The sequence below is a fragment of the Piliocolobus tephrosceles genome, chromosome 4 (assembly GCF_002776525.5).
Source record: "Piliocolobus tephrosceles isolate RC106 chromosome 4, ASM277652v3, whole genome shotgun sequence".
Lineage (NCBI taxonomy): Eukaryota > Metazoa > Chordata > Mammalia > Primates > Cercopithecidae > Piliocolobus > Piliocolobus tephrosceles.
In genome coordinates, this window is record NC_045437.1 from 6,052,102 (window position 1) to 6,078,192 (window position 26,091).

The window sequence follows — 26,091 nt, forward strand, 5'->3', positions numbered from 1 at the left end:
CATCTGGCTGACCAGAAAGCCCATCTACTCCCAACTGCTTCAGTCATCTGTGGCTACTGCTGTTCAAATCCACTTCCAAAATTACCTCCTGTGCCAGCCGGAAAGCACAGTCAAACTCTTCACCACTGTTATTTCGACACCAGACTTTTATCCCTGTGTTAATAACCTTTAAGTAAAAAAAAAGATGAGTAAGTAAAAATAAGATGAAGCACACACGGAGATGAACACAGGACCACCTCCTGTAAGGACGCTGGGCCACATGGAGCAGCCGTCATGGAATGGGAAAGGAGAGGAGAAGCAGAAATCCACTGAGAAACCCCGGTAAGAACCAACTGATACTCGCAACTTGTGTTTACGTAGTTTAGAGGACAGTAAAGCAAATGAAAGAAGGGCCCCCAAATGGCCAAATTCTAAGGGAAGTGTCTCAAAGGACAAATCCCAAGGGTCGAGGCAGCAGGACTCGCAGCCTCTAGGCCCTCGGTACCTTCTCTGCCCAGGAGGGCGGGCTGTGAGAACTATACCAAGGCTCACCCGGCTGTGGGAACGGGGCACAGAAAAGACACAGGCCACCAGATTCAGGACTCTGGTAGGAACCACTCAGCCCTGTGCCAGTCAACAGCTCTGAAATCACAGGTCAGGCTCAGGGACCCACAGCCGTTGCTACAGGTGGGGAGGGCAGATGCCAGGGTCTGCTCCAAAGGAAACCTAAGCTGCTGTGAGAAGCCACACGCATCCTGAATCACACAGCACTCGGCGTCTGTGCGGCGGGCACCTTCATTTTCTCGCTGTTGTTCAGCAGCACGTTCCGCAGCTCCTTAGAAACCATGTAGAGCTGCCTTTTCTTCCCTTCTGTAGTCCGAGTCAGCAAATTCATCCTCGGGAATGAAGGGGCCAAAGCATAAAATTTCCTGCACACAGAAACAGTGCTGTTTACACACAAGGAGTTCAACATCTGGTAGACTGTTTCTAAACATCTCATTCTCCTCCTCTAGAATTCAATCCCTAAAACTGCAGTGTGGTTCAAGGGTACTGGGCTCTGTTCTGGACTCCAGCTTCTAAACGTCATCCACTTCCACCTGAAACCCCCACGCAGCATTTATTTGGGGCACGACTTGATCAGAAACCTAAACTAACAAGCGCAGCTTCTCTCCCTTGGCCGCTACTCCAATGACAATGACCTGATAACACTACTTCCGAGACTTTTTTTTTTTGAGACGAAGTCTTGCTCTGTCACCCAAACTGGAGTGCAGTGGTGTGTTCTCGGCTCACTGCAACCTCTGCCTTCCAGGTTGAAGCGGTTCTCCTGCCTCAGCCTCCTGAGTAGCTGTGATTACAGGCACACACCACCACACCCGACTAATTTTTTTTTGTATTTTTAGTAAAGATGGGTTTCACCAGGTTGGTCAGGCTGGTCTCGAACTCCTGACCTCGTGATCTGCCCGCCTCGGCCTCCCAAAGTGCTGGGATTATAGGCGTGAGCCACCGCGCCTGGCCAAGACTTACTTTTTAATAGACTTTTACAAACGGATGCAAAGGACCAGTTATGCAAAAGACAGTAAGTGACCGCCCTGGTAAATAGATTCTAAAATTCAATGAATAAGAAAGAAATGAATGTCAGACTTACCCTAAACCCTTTTCCTCTATGTTCTGTCTATGTCATCCCTAATTAGCCCCTACACACGCGGCTCTTCATTTTTCTACAGAAACTGAACTAGACAGCTTTGGCCACTGGTCTATATAGTCAACTCAGCAATTTAGGTTCAGGATCACAACTAATTTAGATTCATAATCTAAATAATCAGTTGTTCTTTATCTATCATGTTCACAAAGTTTACTTTCTCCTAAAATTGAAAGGTTGAGTAAATAACCTCTAAAGTTTCATCCTACTCTAATATGCAGTTAAAAAGGTTTAAAAAAAAGCTAGACAGCTACATACAAAACAATGGTTACATGTGATCAGTTGTGCATTTGATACTCTATAGTAAATTTCTTTAAATGAATAATTAAAAAGGCTGAATCCTTACTCAATAGGTGGAAATAATGGGTCATCTTCAGGAATAAATACAAATGGGTCTTCTTTAAATCCAAATAACTTCATTTTCTTTGATGGAGGAGGACTAAAAAGGGAATCAGGATGAGACAAATCAATCTGTAATGGGTGGTAACCTTCAATACTAAAAGCACATTCTTCCGTTCTGTGCAACATAAGGTTTGCGGCAGCAGATGCTGACCCTTTCCAGCCTCCACAGGTTCCATCCCTCACACTGCATGTGCCTGACACCACACATGCACTGCCCCCTCAAACCCACCAAGAAGTGGCTCTGGGATCCCATTTCATCCAAAAGGACTGTGAAGACACCAGTGTTAGATCAAGACATAACCCCCTTTCTTACCCACACACGCCATCTTTCTTATTGCCATTATTCTCTAAATCCTCAGCTGCATGAGCTATTTCTGTGTCACCAGTTCCTGTGAATGACGGACTTTCCAGCTTAGCGGGATCTGCGGCTTTCCCTTCTGCGGGACCTGCAGGGCTCAGCTGTGTGCTTTCTCTGGTCTCTGCAGATTTACCCTGCAGCTGTCATAGAGAACAATTTCACTGACACACAAAGAGCAGCATTCTTTGTGCCGCTACGAAAAGTTAAAAATAACAAGCTCACAAAATCCATCAGTTCTATTTTTCCTGCAGCATTATATGTAGAGAAAGACAACAGAATTTTTTTAAAGTGTCATGTTAAATCTATTTGCTATTATAAACAAAATTCATGGACAGTTTCTTTGGAGTTAAAGCTGATTCTACCTTAATCCCACAAAGAGCATATATAGCCTGTTCCTTAGCAGAGGCTTACACCACCAGCTTGTTCTCGTGTAAAAACGCTTATCATGCATTCTGCTCTGGGTAAGGCACACTGAAGGACACACGGTGCGCCAAGCACGATTTCTAAAATACCCGGCGAGGCAAAGAGACAAGTATATATGTAACGAGAAAGGAGGGTAGGAACTGTTCCTGGGCACCTGGACAAACTGCCACAAGAACTAGAAGACAGGGTGCCCCAGGCACCAAGGAAACACCTGCCAAAGAATGAACTTCTGAATTAGGGCCATGGTATAATTTAAATTTGGCTTTGGGAATGAGCAAAATGTTTTACTCTTATTAAAGATCTTGAAAAAAATACGTGTCCTTTTTAACAAGTCACAAAACTGATAAAAGTCGTCATTCCTCAGTCCCTATGAAGTTAAGTTTAAAAAATAGGATTATTTCAGCACAGGCAAGTTCATTTTATTCAGAGCCACAAAGCTACTAAGCAGAGAAGCCGGGAGCATCCCAGGGAACACATTTTATTTCCATGTTAATATAATGTAAAAAAGCAAAAAACAAAACAGATGAACCCCAAGCCTGTGAGCAGGTCAGTGAGGGCACACACGCCTCCCGTCCAACCTTAGCTTCTCCCAGAGGGGCGTTCTTGTCGAGTCCAAGGGCACGTTCTCCCATCTCTGTTCTACCTCAATCACCTCATTCTGGACCTTCAAATACCAAGGTCAGTGTCCGCTTCCCTGGCCTGACTTCTAGCCGAGTGCTTACGGGCCTCAGCACCGCAAAAGATCACGGCATCCTGACCACGGGGACTCTACCTGCGTTCCCAGTAGGACCAACAGCAGCACAGGCCATGCTAGCACTAGATCTATTGAACTAAATGAATAAGAAACTGACACAGTAACAGAAACAGAGAAGTACTCGTATTACTTAAATGAGAAAATGACAATAAGTTGTTCTAAAAAGTAAGATTATACATAAGGAACGAACTGAAAAAAATGTCAAAAACATTTCTACATAAGTATTAACATGTCAGAAACATCGATGTAATCCCCAATGCAGGCCAACCTAAAGCATGCGTCTCTAGGACAGGCTCCTCTGTGACTGCACTGTGCTGTGCAGCTGGGCAGTCACCAGCCTGTGGGCACTGACCACTTAAAATGTGACAATGCAAAGTCTAAAACACAAGCTACTGAAACCTAGTATGAGTGAACGCAAAGTATCTAATACTTTACAATATAATTTCTTAGACTGATTCCATGAAAATAACATTCCATCAGAGTTAAGATACCTTGTGAGACTTTTAGCCTCAAAGTGAAACACTTTCTAACCGGACAGAAAAACCCTGGTGACGGCAGGAGAAGTGCAGTCGCCCTCTGCCAGTCTGAGGCTGTACGTTCCAACGTTAATCTGCACAAACTGTGCCCCAGAAAAAGGCTGGAGCTCTTTGCGGAACTGTTTCCTTTTTGTTTCTCCATAGGCTGAGCTTTTCTGTCCTAATTTTCAAGCATGGATCTTAAAGAAATAGAGACTTCCAGACTTTGATTCCAGGCCAGGTTCTATCATCACGGAAGGCAGATTTATGAATAAATAATGCTGGCGTGATACAGGTGAGACAGCATGCATTACAAAGGACTGTGTGTCAGGATGAAGGCAAGACTCTTTCTTCACCACTCTGCTTCCTGGCCCGCCTTGGAAAGCAACCAGCAGGCAGTTTAGATCCATCGCAAACAGGCCGGGCTGCATCTTTCTAGCCAGGTCTGGACGAGGCTGTTACCATTCCTCGCAGCCAAGGTGAACCCGGGCTGGCTGGGGGTCAGCAGAGCTCTGCTATCTGTAATCGGTGAAATAAGCCACTCACAAGGGCTGGAGCACAGACACCCGGGGCTTCCGATTCAGAGCTACTGAGCAATTTTTCGTGTCTTTTCAACTTTTATTAAATAACTGGATTTACAGTGTGGCAGGAATACATTCCCCCAAACACTGACTTCTCCACGTAACTATCACCTATGAGAAATTTCTGCTTTTTGGAAAACCTGATATTTAAATGAATTTCCCCTCATTCAGGCTCAGCTATCCTGCTGCCCACGGGAAGCAGCTCTTCTTTCCTCTGCACTTCTACTACACTCCGGCTAGTTTTTGTCTTAAATGTACAAGATCAAATGTTATGTCATTTTGGAAAAAGAAAAACTCACCTTTGGCTGACGTTTATTCCACGGCATTGAAGATTTTTTCACCAATACTGCCACGAAAAACCCTCCAGTATTCTGATGATGGGGTAATATCCTAAGACTAAATATATATAAAAACATATATAAAATCCACACTTCTGAACTAATCAAAAATGCATTCTTTCACTATTAAAACAAATACCGCAAGGATAATGCAAGAGAAAAACCATGTCTTCAACCCTCACTCATAGAATGGCCAATATGTAAACTTACATTTTTTTTTTTTTTTTTTTTTTTTGAGACAAGGTCTGGCTCTGTTGCCTAGGTGGGAGTACAGTGGCATGATCTCGGCTCACTGTAGCCTCCACCTCCCGAGCTCAGGCAATCCTCCTGTCTCAGCCTCCCAAGGAGCTGGGACTACATACAGACATGCAACACTCTGCCCGCTCAGTTGTTTTTTTGTTTTGTTTTGTTTTGTTTCCTGTAGAGATGGGGTCTTGCCACATCGCCCAGGCTGGTATCAAACTTTTGAGCTCAAGTGATCCACCAGCCTTGGCCTCCCAAAGTGTTGGGGATTACAAGCATGGGCCACTACACCTGGCCCACTTTGTAATCTTTAAAAAGTTCATGAAGGCTGGGCATGGTGGCTCATGCCTGTAATCCCAGCACTTTGGGAGGCCGAGGCAGGCAGATCACCAGAGGTTGGGAGTTCGAGACCAGCCTGGCCAATGTGGTGAAAATCCATTTCTAATAAAAATACAAAAATCAGCCAGGCATGGCGGCGGGCACCTGTAATCTCAGCTACTTGGGAGGCTGAGGCACGAGAATTGCTTGAACCCAGGAGGGAGGTTGCAGTGAGCCGAGATCGAGCCACTGTACTCCAGCCTCGGCGACTGTCAGACTCTGTCTAAAAAAAAAAAAAAAAAGTTCCTGACGTACCCTAAGCATTACCATTTACATTCTAGCCAATTCCACTATTAATAAATGCTCAATGCCAGCAACTAACAGGCAAGAGAGCCACACTGGCAGGGAAGTTCACACACATGGGGTTGACCCTGGCATAGCCCAAGCCTCACAGCAATGTCACCTGCTGCCTCCAACTCACCCCAACAAGACTCACCAGCTCACCAGGGACGGGCCTTAACCTTCCCCCTCCCCACACCTGGAGGCCCCACCAACTCACCATCGCTCCAGGTGCATGGCCTGCAGCTTTTCCGGGTCTTGCGGAGGGAACATAGTGGGTCGGATCTGGGTATGTCTGCTGTGAGGAACAGTGTCCCAGTCTGTAAACCACTGCCCATCTTTGGTCATTACCTGCAGAACCACAGGGTACACTCCAGATTACTAGCACCATCCAGTAACAAAAATCACAGGGTAGGCGGGTCCATTCTCTCAAAGGTAACGAATGGTCATTCTCATGCGCTCCAAAGACAGGAAGATTCTTTGCCAAGACAAAACAAAACAATCTTTACAGAAAATCCCCAAATTATTAATACATGAATTCTGTTAAAAACAAAGATGAAATACATTTATTCTAAAAACCAGTACAAGCATGATAAAATAACATTTTCCATCTAGTTATTTCTTTTTAAACAAGCCCCAGGCTGTTTCTGGCCTAAAATTGTAATAAATTATTTCATATTGGAAACAAGGCTTGAATCCCAGCCCAATTTAAAAAAAAAAAATTTAAAAATTAAAAAAGCAAAGCTACCCTTACAGGAATGAGAGTAAAGGAGTTTATTTCTGTACATGAAGTAAAGAAAACTTTTCCACTGCCAAGAATAAACATGCCACTTGTCATGAAATCACACTCTGAAATGGATTCTAATTGGCATAGCAGATGTAGTATTTATTCAAGTAACCCACACGTGAATGCTTTGAAACTTGACTCTACTTCGGCGATGCCGCACCTACTCTTTAGAATGAAAGTTCTCGAGGAAAGGTTACCTTCCACTGTGTGATTCCAGGCATCCACTTCAGCCCTGGCAGTTCATCAGACACATCAGCAAGCTCCAAAGCACCTGTGTAGCAAAAGCACGGACGTCTTTTGTTTTTCAAAAAAGTATAACATACTATGCTCGGTGAAAAAAAACCAGACACAGATCACATATTATGATTCCATGTACAGAAAATGTCCAGGGAAGGCAAACCTATCGACAGAAAGTGGATGACTGGTTGACGTGGCTCGGCTGGAACGGGGAGCAAGTGCTGTTGAGCAGGAAGGGTCTGCTAGGGTGACAGGAATGGCCTAAAGCTGGACTGTGGTAAGGGGCTGCCAACTAGGTAAACTTACTAAAAATCACTGAACCATACACTTAAAACCAGCAAACGTTAACAATATGTAAATGACACCTCTAAGTTGTTCCAATGACAGGGCATTGAGGAGTCTTCCACGAACGCGAGACTAACTCCGCAAGAAGACAACCAGGAGGCTGGGCTGCAGGACGCCTGCTCCATCTCCCCATTCCAGTGCACACCAGGGCAATGCTGTGGGTCTCCATGCAGGCATGTCTAACAAACACCCCAGAGCAATGCTGAAAATGAACTGTGGGAATTTTTAAACCTCAAGTTTGTGGTCCCAGGAAGTTTCCTAAAATTGCCCATCGGGACACAGTCAGCCCGATTTTAAAAACAATGCAATAATAGCTGTGAACACACACTGGCCTTAAGTGTCCATACCAGTGACACAACAAGCTATAAGGTGAGGCCATTACAGGAAACTGGTGAGACCAGCTACTAGCACAGATACTGATGTGACAGCCTCTCAGCAGAGGAAAATTCAACAAATCTCCCAGAAAATATGAAAATGGGACAATGACAAAAACAAAGCAGAAGAATCCCCAAGACGGAGAGCAGCAGTAAGACACCTCTGAAGCAAGCACTGGACTGACTGCTGCCATCATTTCTGCATTCTCTTCCTTTTAAAAGCTAACACTAAATGACAGTGCAGGCAAACACTGACGGGCTTCTCCACCAAACACTGTCCGGGGCCTCATAAACAAGCAGGGCAGGCATCAGGTGTTACCTCACCATCCCAGCACCTGGGTTGGAAGCTGTCAGTGCTGCCCCATGTCGCCCTTTCTCCAGTAAAGCTGTTGAGCACTTTCAGGTGGGGGGAATGCACCCCACTCCAGTCAAAATCACCAGCAACCACCTACTCTAAGGCTCAGCCAAGGTCTGCTTCTTCCTGGATACAGCCATATCCATGCACACCACCTCTGACAGAGGAACGGTAGGAAGCATCTCCAATGCGGTCTGAAGTACCCCACACGCAGAAAGCTGTCTGTGACGTCATACTGTACACAGGCCCCCACACACAGAAAGCTGGCTGTGACGTCATACTGCACACAGGCCCCCCACACACAGAAGGCTGGCTGTGACATCATACTGCACACAGGCCCCACATGCAGAAAGCTGTGACATCATACTGCACACAGACCCCCACACGCAGAAAGCTGGCTGTGACATCATACTGTACACAGACCCCACACACAGAAGGCTGGCTGTGACATCATACTGTACACAGACCCCACACGCAGAAAGCTGGCTGTGACATCAGACTGCACACAGGCCCCCCACACGCAGAAAGCTGTGACATCATACTGCACACAGACCCCACACGCAGAAAGCTGTGACATCAGACTGCACACAGACCCCCACACGCAGAAAGCTGGCTGTGACATCAGACTGTACACTGGTCCGTGCTGGAAACCCATGTGTCCAGTAAGAAAATGAATACAGAATAGGAGACCCACTCAATGAATTAATTCATTTTTGACACTTGCTAACAGGAGAAACTACTATGACATACTGGAATGTTAGGTGAAAAAGCAAGGTATTTAGATATACACAACACAATCAAAACTATTCAACACAGTGAAGACTAGAAGTTGCAAAAAGCAATGTAGTTACTCGAAGGAAAAGAATCCATGTACCTTTTTTCTAAATATGAATGCCCTTACACATAAAACCCACTGGCCAAACGGTGCTTGCTGTTCTTTGAAATCTCCTATGGGGAGGCAGAAGCCAGTCCCTGACCCAGAACTCCCTCCACCCGCAAGGTGTCTCCCCTGGCATCTCAGAAAGCTAAAATGATTCCAAAATTTGAATGAAGAACCTGAGCACACTCTTTCTTCTCGTCTTGCAGTGAAGCTTGCCCTTAGAACAAAGTTCAACGGTATGTCACAGTCTAACACCTTCTGTGCCCTGTGATGATGAGGAGACAGGCCTCATTTTAAAGGTGAGTGTTTGAAAGCACATCATCTGCTCTACTGGTAATAAAAGTGCAGTTCTGGCCTTGGTGTGCCTTGCTCCATTATCTTATTTGTCAACTGGTTCAGAACCTGGACAGGGAACGAGGGCGTTATTTACTGGGCTTTCAAAAGAAGGCCTGCCAGGCCGGGCATGGTGACTCACACCTGTAATCCCAGCAGTTTGGGAGGTCAAGGTGGGCAGACTGCCTGAGGTCAGGAGTTTGAGACCAGCCTGGCCAACATGGTGAAACCCCATCTCTAGTAAAAATACAAAAATTGGCTGGGCGTGATGGCACATGCCTGTAGTCCCAGCTACTCGGGACGCTGAGGCAGGAGAATCACTTAACCAGGGAGATGGAGGCTGCAGTGAGCCGAGATGGCGCCACCACTGCACTCCAGCCTGGGCAAGAGTGAGACTGTTTCAAAACAAAACAAAACAAAACAAAAAAGCCTCCCACTGGCAAACACACATAGACAGACATACAGCCAGCTAGAACCACGAATTTGGTGAAGTCTGAAGAGATTCGCAAGCGTTCACTCAGAAAACCAGCAGTAATATTCTGAATACAAGAAAAATACAGACATTCCAGCCTGGGGAACAGAGCAAGATTCCAAAAAAAAAAAAAAAAAAAAAAAAAAAATGCTTCCCATCGTGCAAACACACATACAGACAGACATAAAGTCAGCTAGAGCCACAAATTTAGTGAAGTCTGAAAAGATTGGCAAGCATTCGCTCAGAAAACCAGCAGTAACATTCTAAATACAAGAAAAGGAACCAGCCAGCCAGTCTGGAAACCAGAAAGACCAATGAAAATCCACAAGCAAGAAAGGTTTCAGACCGACGAAGACGAACCCATCAGTACCCCAGGACAATCCCATCTGCTCGTCCCTCCTCAGTCTCGATCACCAGCATTCCCGTTTTCTTTTTCACCCTGCAGCTTTTCCTCACTGCCCCGAGCCTGGGTCACGCTTGCTCACTCTTAACTTTCAAATGCGGTGCACTGTGTGTGAGGTTCTGTCCACTCTTCCCCAACTAGAGATCAGTGGGTTTTCAGGAGAATGATGCTTCCCCACTGCTGCTGCAAAGAGAGACCCACGGGAATGAGAACCAGAACTTGGATTCAACCTGCTTTCAGATGACAACCCCTCACGAAGCCACTCCTTCAAACACTGGTATGTTCAGGAAACAGGAGAGGGTGGCAGAAAGCATCTAGAGCTCCAGGCAAGTAACCCCGTCCTACAGCACAGCCAGCCCAAAAAAGCACATAGCGTGTTCTCTGAACGGTGACAATTTCGTGGTAATGAGACAGGCAAATGGCAAGTTATCTCAAATGTGAGGAAAGTAAAGCCTGGTGGACTCAGGTCAGCAAGTCCTGCCTGCAAAGGATGACTCCAGCCACGAGTAAGGGCAGGCCTGTGCGGACAAGAGCCTCTCTCGCCTGAGAACTTAGGAGACCTGGCTTTTGGTCCCAGCTACAAGCTTACAACAGAAAAAGGGGAAAAATTAACCACCTAGAGTACTTAACTGGGCAACAGAGACTTAGGAGAGTAGCAAATGCTTAAAGGATCTACAAACATTTTAAGTTAAGCAGCACAAGATGGGCTGTGACTGCTCACCCCAAGTTAAGAAAGCCGCTCACCGAGAAACCGGGAGAAGCTGTCTTTAAAAAAGACAAAGCGTACCAGCAAAGAACGCAGTGAGAACGCCCAGGAACTGGGGCTCGCCCTCAAGTCTGAGTCGTAAATGCAACTAGGCATGCAAATTAATAAATGCAATCCATTTTCCTTCTCAGGGATCTGAAAGCAGACTGTGGCAAGGGAAATAGGAGGTGTTTGTGCTGTTCAAGCTGCCTGGAATCATGGTTTTCTAAATTCCTAGCTAATGAACACAAAAATCTGAGCAGGATTCAACAGTCCTAACAACCGATCCCAAATCACACTTGAAGGAGTTAATTTCACTACAACTAAACTATTACGTCCCCCATGCTCCCCCTCACACACCTTTTGGAATAAAGTATCACCAACACCATGGCAATTATGACCATGCAAAAAACATCATCCAGAAATGACATCTTTACAGAGGTCTACGTAAGCACAGGAAAATAAACACAACATTAAATTCCAGCTTAAAGGACTGTGAAGGCATCAGCAACCACAGGGCTGAGGGCACAACCCAGACCAGCCAGTCGCCGAGGGGAGCCTCACTGGAAGGATGGCAGTGGGTGGGCACTGCCCAGGAAATGCCTGTCTCACTGGCTATGCACCAACTGACCTCACACACATGGGTACAGGAAACACAGTAAGTTTGAAATTTCTCATTATTGACTCTAAGGAGAATATGATGGGAAAAGTTAACATTTTGGCAAAACATAAAAGGAGAAATATTTTCTATCAATACACTGTAGAAATATGTTGCTGTTTCAGAATATTCTGTATTATCTGTCGGTCCCTCAGCATAAAACTGTATGAGGTGACCTCACACTCACTAGGATGGCTACTAACAACAAAGAGCCCCAGCTAAGAAGTGTCCCTGAATGTGCAGAGAAATTGGAGCCCTTGTGCACTGGGTGTAGAAACGTAAAATGATGCAGCCACTGTGAAAAAGAGCATGGTGGGGGCCCCCCAAAATTAAACACAGAATTACTATATGATCCTATGATCCAGCCATTCGACTTCTGAGCGTATATCCAAAGAATCGTAACCAGGGTCTTGGAGAGAGATCTGGATACCATGCTCACAGCAGCACTGCTCACGACAGCCAAAAAGTGGAAGAAACCCAGATGTCCATCAACAGATGGATGGGTAAACAAAATGCGGTTCATATAGACAACAGAATAGTGTTCAGCCTTAATAAGAAATGCAATTTTGACACACACTACAACACAGGTGAGCCTTGAGGACCCTGCAGTAAGTTAAATAAGCCCCCAGTCACGAAAAGACAAATACAGTATGATTCCGCTTCTGTGAGGCCTAGAGTAGTCAAATTCACACAGACAAAAAACAGAATGGTGGCGTGAGGGGCAGGGAAGAAAGAGAGAGACGGCAGCTACTGTTTACAGGAGTTCAGAGTTTCAGCTTTGCAACGTGAAGATTTCTGGAGATGGATGGTGGTGGTGATTAACAATGGGAATATACCTAATGGGACTGAACTGCAGGCTCAAAAATGATTAAGATGGTAAACCTCATGTTATGTGTATTGCACCACAATTGAAAATTTTACAAAAACAGTGATAAGGATCTGACAATTTTTCAAATTTAGGAAAAAACAGCCAAAGCTCCTTTTGTTTCCAAACCTCCAAATTCCAATCAATTCACAAAATACAGCAAATCCACATATCCACGTGTTTTTAACTAGGACATCTCCTTAATCCGTAACTGTAAGTTAGAGGTTCATCATATAAACAAATTCCCAGGAAAAGGTCTACATGAATACAAAACACAAAGAAAAATAGTGTTTCTGAAAAGCATACGCTGTTAATAAAAGATCCATCAAGTGTGCTTACCTTCACTTTTTTCCAGTAAAGATGCTATGACTGCTTCATCCTCAATAGGGTTTAGTGAACACGTGGAATACACCATCCTTCCACCTTCAGCCAGCTGTTCGGCCCCGCGCGTTGCAATCCGCAGCTGTAAGCTAAGGGGAGATACCAGCTGACTGTGAGGCCAAACATATCCATGAAGCACACATATTAGAAGCACCTACTTACATCACATATTCATTACAAGTTTTTATAACACAATTATACTTTTAAAAAACCTTCTAGGGATCTAAGTGAAGTTAGAGTAAACTTATATCAAGTATTTCATGTTAATAAAAAATGTATTATATAAATATTCTTACTGGTCTGTTAACCTTTCCCAATATGTCAACCAGCAGAGCAAAAAGTTCAGTAACAACAGAATTCAACGTATCAGATGAAATTTCACTATTTAAAAAACCTCCATACTTTCTAAATATGTGGTATTTCTATGAAAAATTGGTATCATACATTCCAGTCCTAACTCTTGTCTTTGTGTTGCAAAACAGTAGACAGTATTTTATGGAGGTGAGGCCTCCTGCTATAACTGGCTGTGGTGGATGCTAATTAGTATTCTTTGGCTCAGGCACAGTACAGTCCTGCATGCAAGACCATGGCATTTGACATGTCAAATGAAAAAAAGAATACAAAGTTTTATAGACAGCATGATCAAAAGTATTTGAAAAAACTACTTTAAAAATCCCTATAAACAGAAAAACAATACAATACACCAAACATTAACAGACATGATCATTGTGTTATGAGATTTCTCTTTAAGAATGTTCCAAATGTTCTTCAATGAACAGTTCCCCATCATAAAAAGCCAACTGAAAAATATTTCTAAGAGATCAAAATGTCTCTTAGCAAAACAATGATACAAGAGAACAAAAACAGAGAGAAAAGATTAGTAACACATACATCAAGAGGTAAATGGTCATTTCATGGAAAAATACATGTTTGAAGTGTTGCAGGACATTTTTACAGAAGGCATTTTTCATCAACATGTTATCTGAAAGGTCTACAATGTGCAGTTACTGCTCCTGAAAGGTTTTCAAATAACTTCTGATCAAACTGCTGAAGGTGGCCATTGCCCATTCTCTGATGCTTACAGCTCTATAATGAAAGATTGGATGCTCAGTTGCATAACAATAAATCTGTGCTAATCTACTTGTCACACAGCGTTAGCAGTGATGAAGTTTTACTTACCCATGTAGCTGCAAGCTATTTAAGGTGGTCCACTTTTTCCAAACATCAATGTTTTTTCTCATAGTGCCGTCTCCACTGGAAAAAAAGGTATTTAAGAGTGTAAAGCTCCCTACAGGTGGATGACTGCACTTCAAAAGGTATGTCACATTCAAGCTAAGTGACAAAACAAGCATTACAAATATCAATTAGGAAACAATCTCCATTTTCACCAACTACAATTAACTTTCTGTTTTTGTTTTCGGGATTTTCTAATGTATTATACTTTTAAATTATACTTCAATTTTCAAACGGAAAATAATGGATTTGAACAGCAAACTCCACTCGCTATCTAAAGAGATATTAATGTGCTTCCATTTAGAAAAAATACTAGGCAAGACTAATTTGCAGACCTAGGACACAGACCCTAAAATACTACTGAAAACCTCAGTTAATCAACAACGGTGTTTTAATCAGAATGACATGAATAACGACTAATAAGAAATTTTCCACAGTTCAGCTAATATATTAAATTTTTCCTACAACCGCAGTTAAACATTTCTGACTTTCCACTTTTATTTAATGGAAGTTATTTTCACGTTTTTGTTAATGGAAGTTACTTCCATGTGTACTTCTGTACCTAATTTTATCTATCCTGTTTTCCCAGAAGGTAACGTGTTTCTGTTGGCTTCCTCTGTAAATGCTGATTTTCCTTGGTGGTCTAGCCCCGTGTACAGGAGGGACTAGGTCTGCAGGATGGAAGTGTCCCATGAGATGTAATCCCCACTTTACAATGGCATTCCTGGCTGTACACTAGTGGCTTGCATGGTAGAAATCCCACCACAATTTCAGAAATTTCCCCAGCTTGCAACCTCTTGCTCATAAGGTCACTTGTGTTCTCAGATCTCAGAATATGATACAAGGAACGAGTTTATCTTTCTGATCAAAAAACAGGTGTGGGAAAACCTGAGACCCAAAGGAAAACTGAAAAATTGCAACCTAGGGGAAATAAAACTTCAGTTCATGACCTATTTAAAATTTTACTTTCAAGAGGACTTTTTCCAGATATTTTAACACTCGGCTATATTCAGAGCCACCAGCAGCAGCAAGTTGCATACTGAGTTCTGCCATGAGCAGTAACTCTGCCACTTAATGAAACAAAATGGCATTCTTCCATAATGTGGTATCGTATTTAAACCTTGCATTCTGTGCTAACAAGTTTTGTGGCAGCTTTTGGATTCTGGTCTTGACAAACTTATGTTATTCAGAAGGTATTACCACCTGGGATCATCATCTGTGCACCTCCTATGGGAACGGAACAGATGACGTCTTTACTTATGTTTCTTTCCTTTTAAAAACACTGTTACTCAGTTATACCATGAGTATTATTTTATAATAATAAACTAAATAAACTACTTTAGTTTATTAATAAAACTAGCTTAATAAATAATAAACTATTTTATAAATATAAACTAAATAAATATCTAAAATGTTGACATATTCTCTCAAGAAAGGTGTAAATACACAAGTAAAATGAATTTCTTAAGGGCTTGAACTCCAAAATGTCTTCTTTTTTCTTTCTTTCTTTTTTTTTTTTAAGATGGGGTCTCTCACTCTGTCGCCCAGGCTGGAGTGGTGGCACCATCTTGGCTCACTGCGAGCTCCACCTCCTGGGTTCACACCTCAGCCTCCTGAGTAGCTGGGACTACAGGCGTCCACCATCACACCAGGCTAATTTTCTGTATTTTGTTTAGTAGAGACCGGGTTTCATTGTCTTAGCCAGGATGGTCTCGATCTCCTGACCTCGTGATAAACCCGCCTCGGCCTCCCAAAGTGCTGGGATTACAGGCGTGAGCCACTGCACCCTGCTCGAAATTTCTCTCATTGAACTAAATACCATAAAATCCAATGTGATTGCATATTATTCTATGACAAAGTTTTTTTTTTATATACTGTACTCATTGGAAGAACTAATACAAAATAGTTGGGGTGCACAAATTATTCCAAGCAATAACATCCTAAAAGACACCACAATGAGTCTAAGATTCTATTTTCCTCTTAGGTATTTTCTCCATGTTTTTTTCTCTTTATCTTTCTGCAGGCTATCGCAACCACCCCTTTCTGTTCTTTATCCAGCATCTGCTGTGCTGCTTATCATTAAGGCTCTACGTGTCCATCTTTTGGTTTTGGCTCACGCTATCTTTCTCTGCACCCCAAGACTCACGTACAAATGTGTCATGTTCACGCACAACTTCATTTTAGTCTCTGTTTGACTTGATTTCTTTAGTGGATTTGGGCTTTCTGGCCAATAAGATAAATACCTGCAAGGGACATCACATAAAATTCGATCATAGAAGAGGATCTCTTTCCTGCCGTCCACATCTATCTGGAGCCTGGGTATGCTGGAGGCATCATGGTTGACCACCATGATACAGGGGCTGCTCAGCCTCTTGGCTTGATGGACGAGCAGGTAGCAGCGCTTGTTGTCCACATCATTAGCAATAACAAATCCCTCTGGGGGCACAGAATTGCAGTGTCAGGTGAAACAGAGCCTAATGGAGTCACTTCCTGAAATATGTGACCTCTAAAGGTCAGCCAGTGAGAAGCTGCAATCCACCAAACTTAAGACCCACAGTCAAGGTTTTCTAGAAGTATGTTAACTGGTTCAAAAAAACGAACCAGGTGGCTCTGGATGGATTTTATGGACACCTGAATTTTGAAAGCCTCAGAAGTCATCTATTCAACAATTATTCACTTGTGTCAATTACCATGCCAAAATTATCTTTTCTATTAATAGTCACAATTACCAAAAAAAGATGAGAAGACAGGTGTAGAAACAACAAAATCACCTTACAAATGTTTTAAAATCCTGAACATGAGCCAGGACTCTGCTCTGACTGTAAGTCAGGCTCCCAGGGTGGGGCCCCAAGCACCTGAACATGGAAGCTCTTCCTGGGAGGCTCTGCAGGCTGAGAATTCTACTGGGTGTGCCTCTGCTCATTTCCGGTTCTTCTTACACCCCCAGCAAAAAGGCAAATATACCGACAACATTTATAATCAAAGCCACTCTTCAAAACAGTATAAAACACAAAACATCCACAAAACAAAGAGGAGAACCTGCTGCTGCTGGGACACCAAGGTTCTTTACTGCCAATGTGGAGAAAATAACTAAAAACAGGGAAAAGTGAAGCAGGCTTTTTAGCCAAGGCATTATCTTTAAATAACATAAAAAAGAAGACTTCAAAAAAACAGACCTAACAAATATGCCTATTAAAACAGAACTAGAGAAGTTTGCCTGAACAAAGGTAGGACGAGAAGAAAGCTGACTCTAAAACATCACGAGAGGTATTTGTTTCCACTTAATAGAAAGGGGCGCGGTGTCACTACAACAGCTGCCATTTCCTGAGTACCTCGCAAGCTACATACTGACGCATCCCATTTTATATGGGATGTCTAACACTGTAAGTAACTTGCCGATTGGGATTTGAACCCTGGGAGTCTGACAGTAGCTTTCAACAACTACACACTACCACCCTTCATGTAAGGCAGTAAGTAATAATAATAATCATAAGGCAGTAAGTAATAATAATAATAATAATAGTAATAATAATGAGCAAAAGTGGGGGAAGGGGGAAGTTGTTACTAAAAATTCAAAGAGTGACATCTATCTTCCGTAAGGAGGCTTGATAAAGAAACACCATTTGCTTTTATAGAAAACACACATAATTCTAAAACAAAGCTCCCCCAAGGCATGAGTGTGTTGGTTTGAGTACTACTGACGGTGGTAGGCAAGATGTCCAGTTCTACTTCTGGTAGACAGAAAACACATCTGCTTGTCATAGGAGACTTCAGGGCCAAATGAGCAGGCAAAGTTAGAGTCTTTTCCTTGTCTACAATCTGCCCAAGTGGCATTCCTACCCTTCTGAACACAAGTCCAATGCATACCTGGAAAGGGGACATTCATGTCGGCATGTAGCATTTCAATTAACTGTGTGGTCTTTGAGCCAGGTGCTGCACACATATCTAAGATCTATTAACAAAGCAAGAAACTGTTTCATGTTTTTAAAAACCAAATATTCTGCATTTAATTTAAAGCAATTCTAGCTTTTCAATTTCTATTCCCAGATCTAAATATACTTCCTTACAGAGTTTATAGAATGACATATTTTACTTTTAGGGATTCCATAATATACACTGCCCCCAAATCACAGAATGATATAGGTCCAGTCTCCAAAGAGGATGGGAGCAGAATGAAACTGGAAGCCAGTGAGACTAAATATAGAGATGAACGAGTAAGAATCATGAGAATATAATGCTAAGGAACAGAGCTACCTAGGCTCAAATCTCAGCTCAGCCACTTATCAGCTCGGTAACATCAGGTCAATTACTTCTCCTTGCTTCCTTTTCCTCATCTGGAAAAATGGAAATGGTGACAGTATCTGCCCTTGGATGGTTGTGTGAATGATAAAGCAAACTAATTCACCTAAAGAGCACAGAGCAAGGCCAGAGGCAGTGGCTCATGCCTATAATCCCAGCACTTTGGGAGGCTGAGGCAGGCGGATCACCTGAGGTCGGGAGTTAGAGATCATCCTGACCAACATGGAGAAACCCGTCTCTACTAAAAATACAAAATTAGCCAGGTATGGTGGCGCGCACCTGTAATCCCGGCTACTCGGGAGACTGAGGCAGAATTGCTTGAACTCGGAAGGCGGAGGTTGCGGTGAGCCAAGATTGCGCCATTGCACTCCAGCCTGGACGAGAGTGAAACTTTGTCTCAAAAAAAAAAAAAAAAGGAAAGAAAAGAGAGCACCGAGCGATGCTTGCCATATGATGAGCTCTTGATACACGTTCACTATCATTTTCAACCTAATTTAGCCAATCACCATCACTGAAGACAATCCATATAGGAAACAAATCAATAAAACTAAAGGGAAGAAAATAGTTTTCTAAACCATAAAAATTAAGTAGGACAAAAACGAAAAAAAAGAAACTAAGATATGTACATATTACTCTTTATCCAAAGTGAAAAGGAGAAAAAAAGGACTAATTATATTAAGAAAAAATGGTTTCAACAAAACAAACAGGCATGACACTGCTAACAAGCTGCCCGCCCACACGTTTCTAGTTGCTGTACGCTACCTTATGATGCGGCCGGACGTTGAGGAGTAGTGGTGGGATCATGCTAACAGCTTCTTGACGACTGATATTTCCCTTGAGGAAAAAAAAGGCAGCAACAATTACAAAAACAAACAAACAAAAAACGCAGAGAATTTCAATCTTTGGCATTGTTTCAAAGGCAACAGGAAAACAGCACAAAATCTTACATAGAACAAGAGAACTCGTACTATCGCACAGAACACTACATGAGGATGGATCTGTACACTAGAGGACAAATGGTAGCTACATCATTCAAGTATTAGAAATTCAGGTAAAATATCAACTTTTATGAAAGAAAAGGGACTTGAAGCTTACAGAATCCCAACTCCCCATCACAGGAGAGCACAGAAGCTAGAGGGGCAGCTCTCAAAGACAGAAATGCTATTAAATATTTAAACAAAAACCTTCGACAGCAGACAGCATCAACTTAGGACAGAAAGTGACTGTCAGATGGTTTTTCCTTCTTGCCTAAAATTCTGTTTCTTAGTCCTCCACTATTTTCAGACGTAGCCCATGTCCACTTTCTATTTCTCACAACTACCCTTCAAAGAGATGAAGACATCAACCACTGCTTCCATCTTTCCATCTTTGAAGCATCAATATCTAAAATCCCTCACCACACTCCCTGCCCCGTCTTCCCCAGCGGGCCAGGATATCTGTTACAAGGCAGAACTACTCAGGTGCAGACAAAATCCTCCTGCCCTGGCCCAGCACTAGCCTCAACCACACCTCTATTTTAGCCGCCTTGAAGCTAAGGCTTTGCTCCATCACAACCCTACAAAAGCTGGGCCTTCTGGAAATGAACAGCCACCCAGGTAGCCATCACTCAGGCTGTGACTGTCAATACAGGCTTTCACACTGATGGCTGCTAATTTTCACCTCATGGGTTTCTGGCCAGCATGAGTCTGTAATGACTCACTCACTAGGCACACTGATTCCAAGCTTTTGAGTTATACGTGTGATCCCGATATGGTGACCTTCTGTTTCCATCCAAGGTTTAAATTAAAGCATTAAGTAAGATGGGGACATCCCGACAGACAGTCACCAGATTCATGATCACCCCGTGTAGACGTTTTGTGGCCAGCTTTCCATAACCCAGAGGTTACTGCCATTCATCTCAAGAACTCTCATCACGCTGACTCCTAATCAAAAACCTTCACTAGTTCCCTACATCTGCTACCCACACTAAATTCCCATCTCCTCCATCTTCCAAAGACGCCAAAACCTGACTCTTCCAACCTATCCATGTGTATTGCACCCCACAAACCCCCTGCTCTCTTCCAAGTGCAAACCTGAGCTATTCTCTAGCAGCTTACTGAACTTTACTTGGCCTTCTATCTAAATTAAAAGTTGAGCAAGAGAATCCTCTCCTGCACTGGTCTCAAGTACGGAACGGGGTATGTGGCAGCACTTAGTTCCTGGTTCTTGTTACTATTTAGGAAGGAAAAGCCAGGCAGACACAAGCCCAGTTTAGCCGGTTACCTAAATGACAGAAAGCCAAAGTGACAAAGAACCATAATCTGGTGACACACAGATTTACTAGAAAGTAGTAGTTTAGAAAATGGGAAGGAAGAAGCCTCTGATTTTAAATGTGAGAGTAAGAATTCCAAAAAAAACAAATAAATACTCAAACTTTACGGGCATTCATTGAACTATTTACTACATGAGCAAATAGCTGTTTTGCCAGGGATGGTCTGCCGCTAAAGGTAAAAATCTCAGCACCTGAACTGCACTCAGGGAATGTGGGTGGCAACAGAGAAGGTGAAGACAGATGCCGCCCTGTGAGGACCACAGCTGGGCTTAGGTGTTTTGTGGTTCTTACGTGTTTTGCAGTTACCAAGAAGAACATGTGCTAAGAAAAAATACATAGTATAAAAAGTAAAATCAAAAGCTTCATTTTTAGTAAAATAAATTGATTTTAAAAAACAAAACCAAAAACGTATTCCACACCAAGATGGCCTTAAAAATATATTACTTTTTATGGACAACAGGCATCTGAAATGTGAACCTAAGAAGGAAATGACAGTGCAGCGCTCACCCCAATCCTACAGCCATCCCCAACCGTACAGCCATTCCCAACCCTACAGTCATCCCCAACCCTACAGCCATCCAAATACATGAGCAAGAGGAAACAAGAAATAACTAGCTGGGACTGATATCCTTACTAAACTTCACGATTAGATAAACCACACAAGGCAACGGATACACAAATAGTCAGAAATTACAGGTGGTGCAAGCACTGCAGGTATCTTTACTGTGATGTCCACCTATTGCTTCTAGCGACAAGAACCTAAAAACAGAACTATGCTACATCTATGCATTCACAGCTTTAAGGAAACTAGCAAATCTAAAGAAATCAACTTACAGATTCAGTTTCACTAACTAGAAACTGATGAAACTTTTCCAACTGTGGCGATTTTCTCAAGATTTTTCGACTTAAATTTGTGTGCCAGGCAAGTTCTTCAGGATACCTGACCAAAAAGAAAGCAAAACATTCATGGATTATAAACAGTGAAGTCCTCTGTTGACAACTTTGTGCTTCTATCAGTCACATGCCAAAAGAGACTTCAAATGTTGTTCTCCCTGTTCCTATTCACAATTCTCTAAGGACAGTCAGCAACACTCAGAGATGTCCCTGTAGGCATAAGGAACATGGCTCTAGCTACGCCATGTGCCAATCAGAAACAGGAGACTCATGGGGGATTACAAGACATATGCATATTATTGCAAAATTATAATGATGAAACGTTCAAGATCAGATGGAAAAGTGAACACTCCTCTGCTCTTGACCAGTATAAGGTAACAACGGTAAGGTCATCAGAAATAAAAAGATACAAGATGACTTACTTAATGTGCAGACTGCACAGAATCAAAATAATGCAGTGTCAGAGTGTTCCACAAACATCTGATTAGAGTTTTTTTAAAATATATTTTTCATTATGTCTAATATCAGTTCAATAATGTACTAAAATATTTTACATACCAAAAAAATCCCTACCTTGGAAACCACTAATGTATTAATTTGAGCTCCTAGGCTGTTACCTATATATAACTAAGAATAAAGCATTTCCTGCCATCATTTCTGTGAATATATTTGAACCTGGGAGGTCAAGGCTGCAGTGAACCATCATGACATCACTGCACTCCAGCCTGGGTGTCAAAGCTAGTATGATCATGTAAGTTACCAAATCACCAAAACATCAATATGAACACCACATGCCATTTAGATTTATTGTAAAGAGCTGAAGTTTCATTTTTAAATACAGACAAGCAGTCTAGATACACTTTGAACAAATATACCCTTACATGTCTTATTCGTCAAATTTCTGATAGTCAAAATGTAAATGTACTATAACAAGATTAAAATTTTACAGTATTTATAATTGTGAAGGCTGCTGATCTTATGAATAGAAACATTTAGGAACTCTTTAATAGTTAAATACAAACAAGAAAATAACAGATAAACGTACGTTTCCTCTGGGTACAGAGAACAGCCTGGGCAACAAAGCGAGGCACTGTTTCTACAAGAAATTTTTTTAAATTATGTTTCTTATATAGCTTGAGGAACAGCATCATCTTTTTATGAGCCAAAAAAATGTTTGTCAAATCGTTGTATAGATTTTAACATCAAACAAAATGATCTTAAAGAGGTATATTTTTTAGTTACTTAATTCAAATTTAGTCCGTATATTTTCCTTTATTTTTTTTTTTGAGACGGAGTCTCGCTCTGCCGCCCAGGCTGGAGTGCAGTGGCCGGATCTCAGCTCACTGCAAGCTCCGCCTCCTAGGTTTACACCATCCTCCTGCCTCAGCCTCCCGAGTAGCTGGGACTACAGGCACCCGCCAAATCGCCCGGCTAGTTTTTTGTATTTTTTAGTAGAGACGGGGTTTCACCGTGTTAGCCAGGATGGTCTCGATCTCCTGACCTCGTGATCCGCCCGTCTCGGCCTCCCAAAGTGCTGGGATTACAGGTTTGAGCCACCGCGCCCGGCCAAGTCCGTATATTTTAAGAAAAAATCTTACTTGGGCCTTTTAAAGGATAAATTAAAAGGACCACTGTCATCTTCGCACGTCAACAATTCTCAAGTGGTAAGAACTCTGTAAATATATACAACATCTATGACAAACCATCCTCAAACTAGACATTAAAAAGCACATAAATATGCCAGGTGCAGTGGCTCATGCCTATAATACCAGCACTTTGGGAAACCAAGGTGGGCAGATCACTTGAGGTCAGGAGTTTAACAACAGCCTGTCCAACATGGCAAAACCCCATCTCTACAAAAAATACAAAAGACAGCTGGGTGTGGTGACGTGGGCCTGTAATCCCAGCTACTTGGGACGCTGAGGTGGGAGGATCACCTGAGCCCAGGAGGTGGAGGTTGCAGTGAGCTGAGATCATGCCACTGCACTCCAACCTGGGCGACAGAGACTTGTCTCAAAAAAAAAATAAATACATAAACAGCACATAAATAGAATGACAATAAGATGCACTCTGAACAACTGGTTGTCAAAACAATGCTTTTTTAAGAATGCTTTAGGATAATTTCTCATTGTTCTGAGTCTACGAATATAAGAAAAAAAATGAAATTGGCCCAAGCTATGGTACGATACATAACTTTCCTTCTAGAAAATGTAGTTCCAAAAAACACTTTCCTAAATTGTATTTCACTATGTACCAGAGAATTGGGAATATTACATGATCTATTTCTGCATCTTGAGCAATACAGAAAACTACCAGAAGTCCTGAAAAGCTTCTGCTTTACTTGCTTGCTGAGAGATTTAGTATCCTAAAACTGACAGGTGAATTTGAATAAATAAATGTTCAGAGAACAAAGCTGCCAAGAAACTGGCACTGGCCAGGAATGGTGGCTCACGTCTCTAATCCCAGCACTCTGGGAAACCAAGGTAGGAGGATCGCTTGAGCCCTGGAATTCAAGACCAGCCTGGGCAACACGGTGAAACTCCATCTCTACAAAAAATAAACAGATTAGCCAGGCATGGTGGCATGCACCTGTAGTCCGAGCTACTCGGGAGGCTGAGGTGGGAGGATCGCTTGAGCCTGGGAGGTCAAGGCTGCAGTGAACCGTCATGACATCACTGCACTCCAGCCTGGGTGACAGAGTGAGACCCTGTCTCAAAATAAAATGCAGAAACCATCCTTGATACATTATCATTGGAAATTTATTGATACATACATTACTTGGAAAAAGCCAAGTATTAGAAACCTAAATCATACAACGTTTTGTTCATACCCTTCAGCTGTGTGTTCAGAAAATTAAAGCAAACAAAAACATAACTGGCTGTTGGCAGACAGCGATTCATTCGCTTTCATTCTTCAACTACAGACAACCTGCAGATTCTAAGAGTTTGGTAATTACCTTGTCACACACCCAGACACGTTGTTCAACAAACAAGGTGGAAAAGCAGCCATTAAACGTTAAAAGGGCTGATCGAATCAAAGTTTAACTGTAGTTTGCAGACTACAGTTAAAAGCTAGCAAGCCTTATTATTAACATCGCATGGTTTCTCCTAGTTTGCTGGAGCCTGCAGAAGAAAATGCCCGCACTGACGTGCCTTGAGAACACACCTCTTCCCTACAGACGCATGCTGAAACCCTCCTCCTGGACAGGAACTCCATCTTAAAAGCATTTCTTATCCCATCTCTGTACTTCTAAACACAAGGTTTTAGAAACAAATGTTTCCAGGTGATTGTGTGAAGCAGCACATACATCCATCACTGCTAAAAATACAAACATGCCCAAGGAGAATCACTAAATAATTTAATGATTCTTAAATTCTTAAGAATATTAAGATATTTATATGGTTTGGCTCTGTGTTCCCACCCCAATGTCACCTTGAATTGTAATATTCCCCACGTGTCAAGAGCAAGACCAGGTGGAGATAATTAAACCACGGGGGCAGTTTCCCTCATGTTGTGAGGCTGCAGTGAACCGTCACTCTCACGACAGTGAGTCTGTTTTCAGGGGGAGATCGGATGGTTTACAAAGGGCTTCTTCCTTTGCTCGGCACTCATTCTCTCTCCTGCCGCCCTGTGAAGAAAGACCTTCTGCCATGATTTTAAGGTTCCTGAGGAGTCCCCCGCCATGTGGAAATGTGAGTCAATTAAGCCTCTTTCCTTTATACACACATTACTCGGGTATGTCCTTATAACAGCATGAAAATGGACTACCACAATATCAGACCTCTACTTCAAGCAGAACATAATCAGTGTTGTCAATGTAATCTTCAAACGACTTGAGAAAAGTCTACAACCTAGTTACTAGTTACTAGGAGGAAGAAAAGTTTGATCTCATGAAGGCTACCTCTTCTCAGCAATGCCGTAACTAGAGGCTGGAAAATATCTACCCTTTCCACTGACCTCACTACAGTGGACAATTAGTGACCACTAACAGCAACCTAGCACCTGAATCATTTTCCTATACTGTACCCTTCAAGCTTTTAAAAATCTAAGATATGGCATATCTATTATTTTTTTCTTTTTTGAGATGGGGTCTTGCTCTGTGGCCCAGGCTGGAGCACAGTGGTATGATCTTGGCTCACTGAAACCTCCACCTCCTGGGTTCAAGCGATTCTCATGCCTCAGCCTCCCTAGTGGCTGGGATTTTAGGTGTGTGCCACCATGACGGTCAAATTTTTGTATTTTTAGTACAGATGGGGTTTCACGATGTTGGTCATATTTATTCCTATATCCCAGAAACACATTCCATGATGGTGATATTTGGTCTTGATACTGGTTGAATACTGACTTAATGTTTGGCCAGTCGGCATTCATTGTGAATGTATAAGCTTATCTGTGATAGACTATGAAAATCCAAATAGCCAATGAAAGAAAAGTAAGCAAATCTGTACCCCATGATTAATGAAAATCTGACCTCGATTTGTGAACACTAAAGGTTATCTAGAAAGGAAAGATAACACTATGTACTGGAAGAGTCAAAACCTCAAAAGTTGATGCAAAACACTTAATTCGG

General features: G+C 42.5%; 1 protein-coding gene across 2 annotated transcripts in view; it reads right to left on the reverse strand.

Moving 5' to 3' along the window:
• The window catches only part of NSUN2 (NOP2/Sun RNA methyltransferase 2), a 34,174-nt gene that overhangs the window by 5,548 nt on the left and 2,535 nt on the right, over positions 1-26,091 (reverse strand). For both annotated transcript variants that reach the window (XR_002732901.1, XM_023218234.1), the window contains exons 4-16: positions 21,462-21,567; positions 19,079-19,150; positions 17,885-17,969; positions 16,261-16,453; positions 13,964-14,038; positions 12,743-12,873; positions 6,934-7,007; positions 6,170-6,300; positions 5,011-5,107; positions 2,394-2,578; positions 2,025-2,117; positions 773-908; positions 86-166 (exon numbers count right to left, since the gene is read on the reverse strand). Coding sequence is in view for 1 of the 2 variants with exons in the window: in XM_023218234.1 (XP_023074002.1) it covers positions 86-166; positions 773-908; positions 2,025-2,117; positions 2,394-2,578; positions 5,011-5,107; positions 6,170-6,300; positions 6,934-7,007; positions 12,743-12,873; positions 13,964-14,038; positions 16,261-16,453; positions 17,885-17,969; positions 19,079-19,150; positions 21,462-21,567 (1,459 nt within the window). In the remaining variant the exon portion in view is untranslated. The remainder of the gene's footprint in view (positions 1-85; positions 167-772; positions 909-2,024; positions 2,118-2,393; positions 2,579-5,010; positions 5,108-6,169; positions 6,301-6,933; positions 7,008-12,742; positions 12,874-13,963; positions 14,039-16,260; positions 16,454-17,884; positions 17,970-19,078; positions 19,151-21,461; positions 21,568-26,091) is intronic.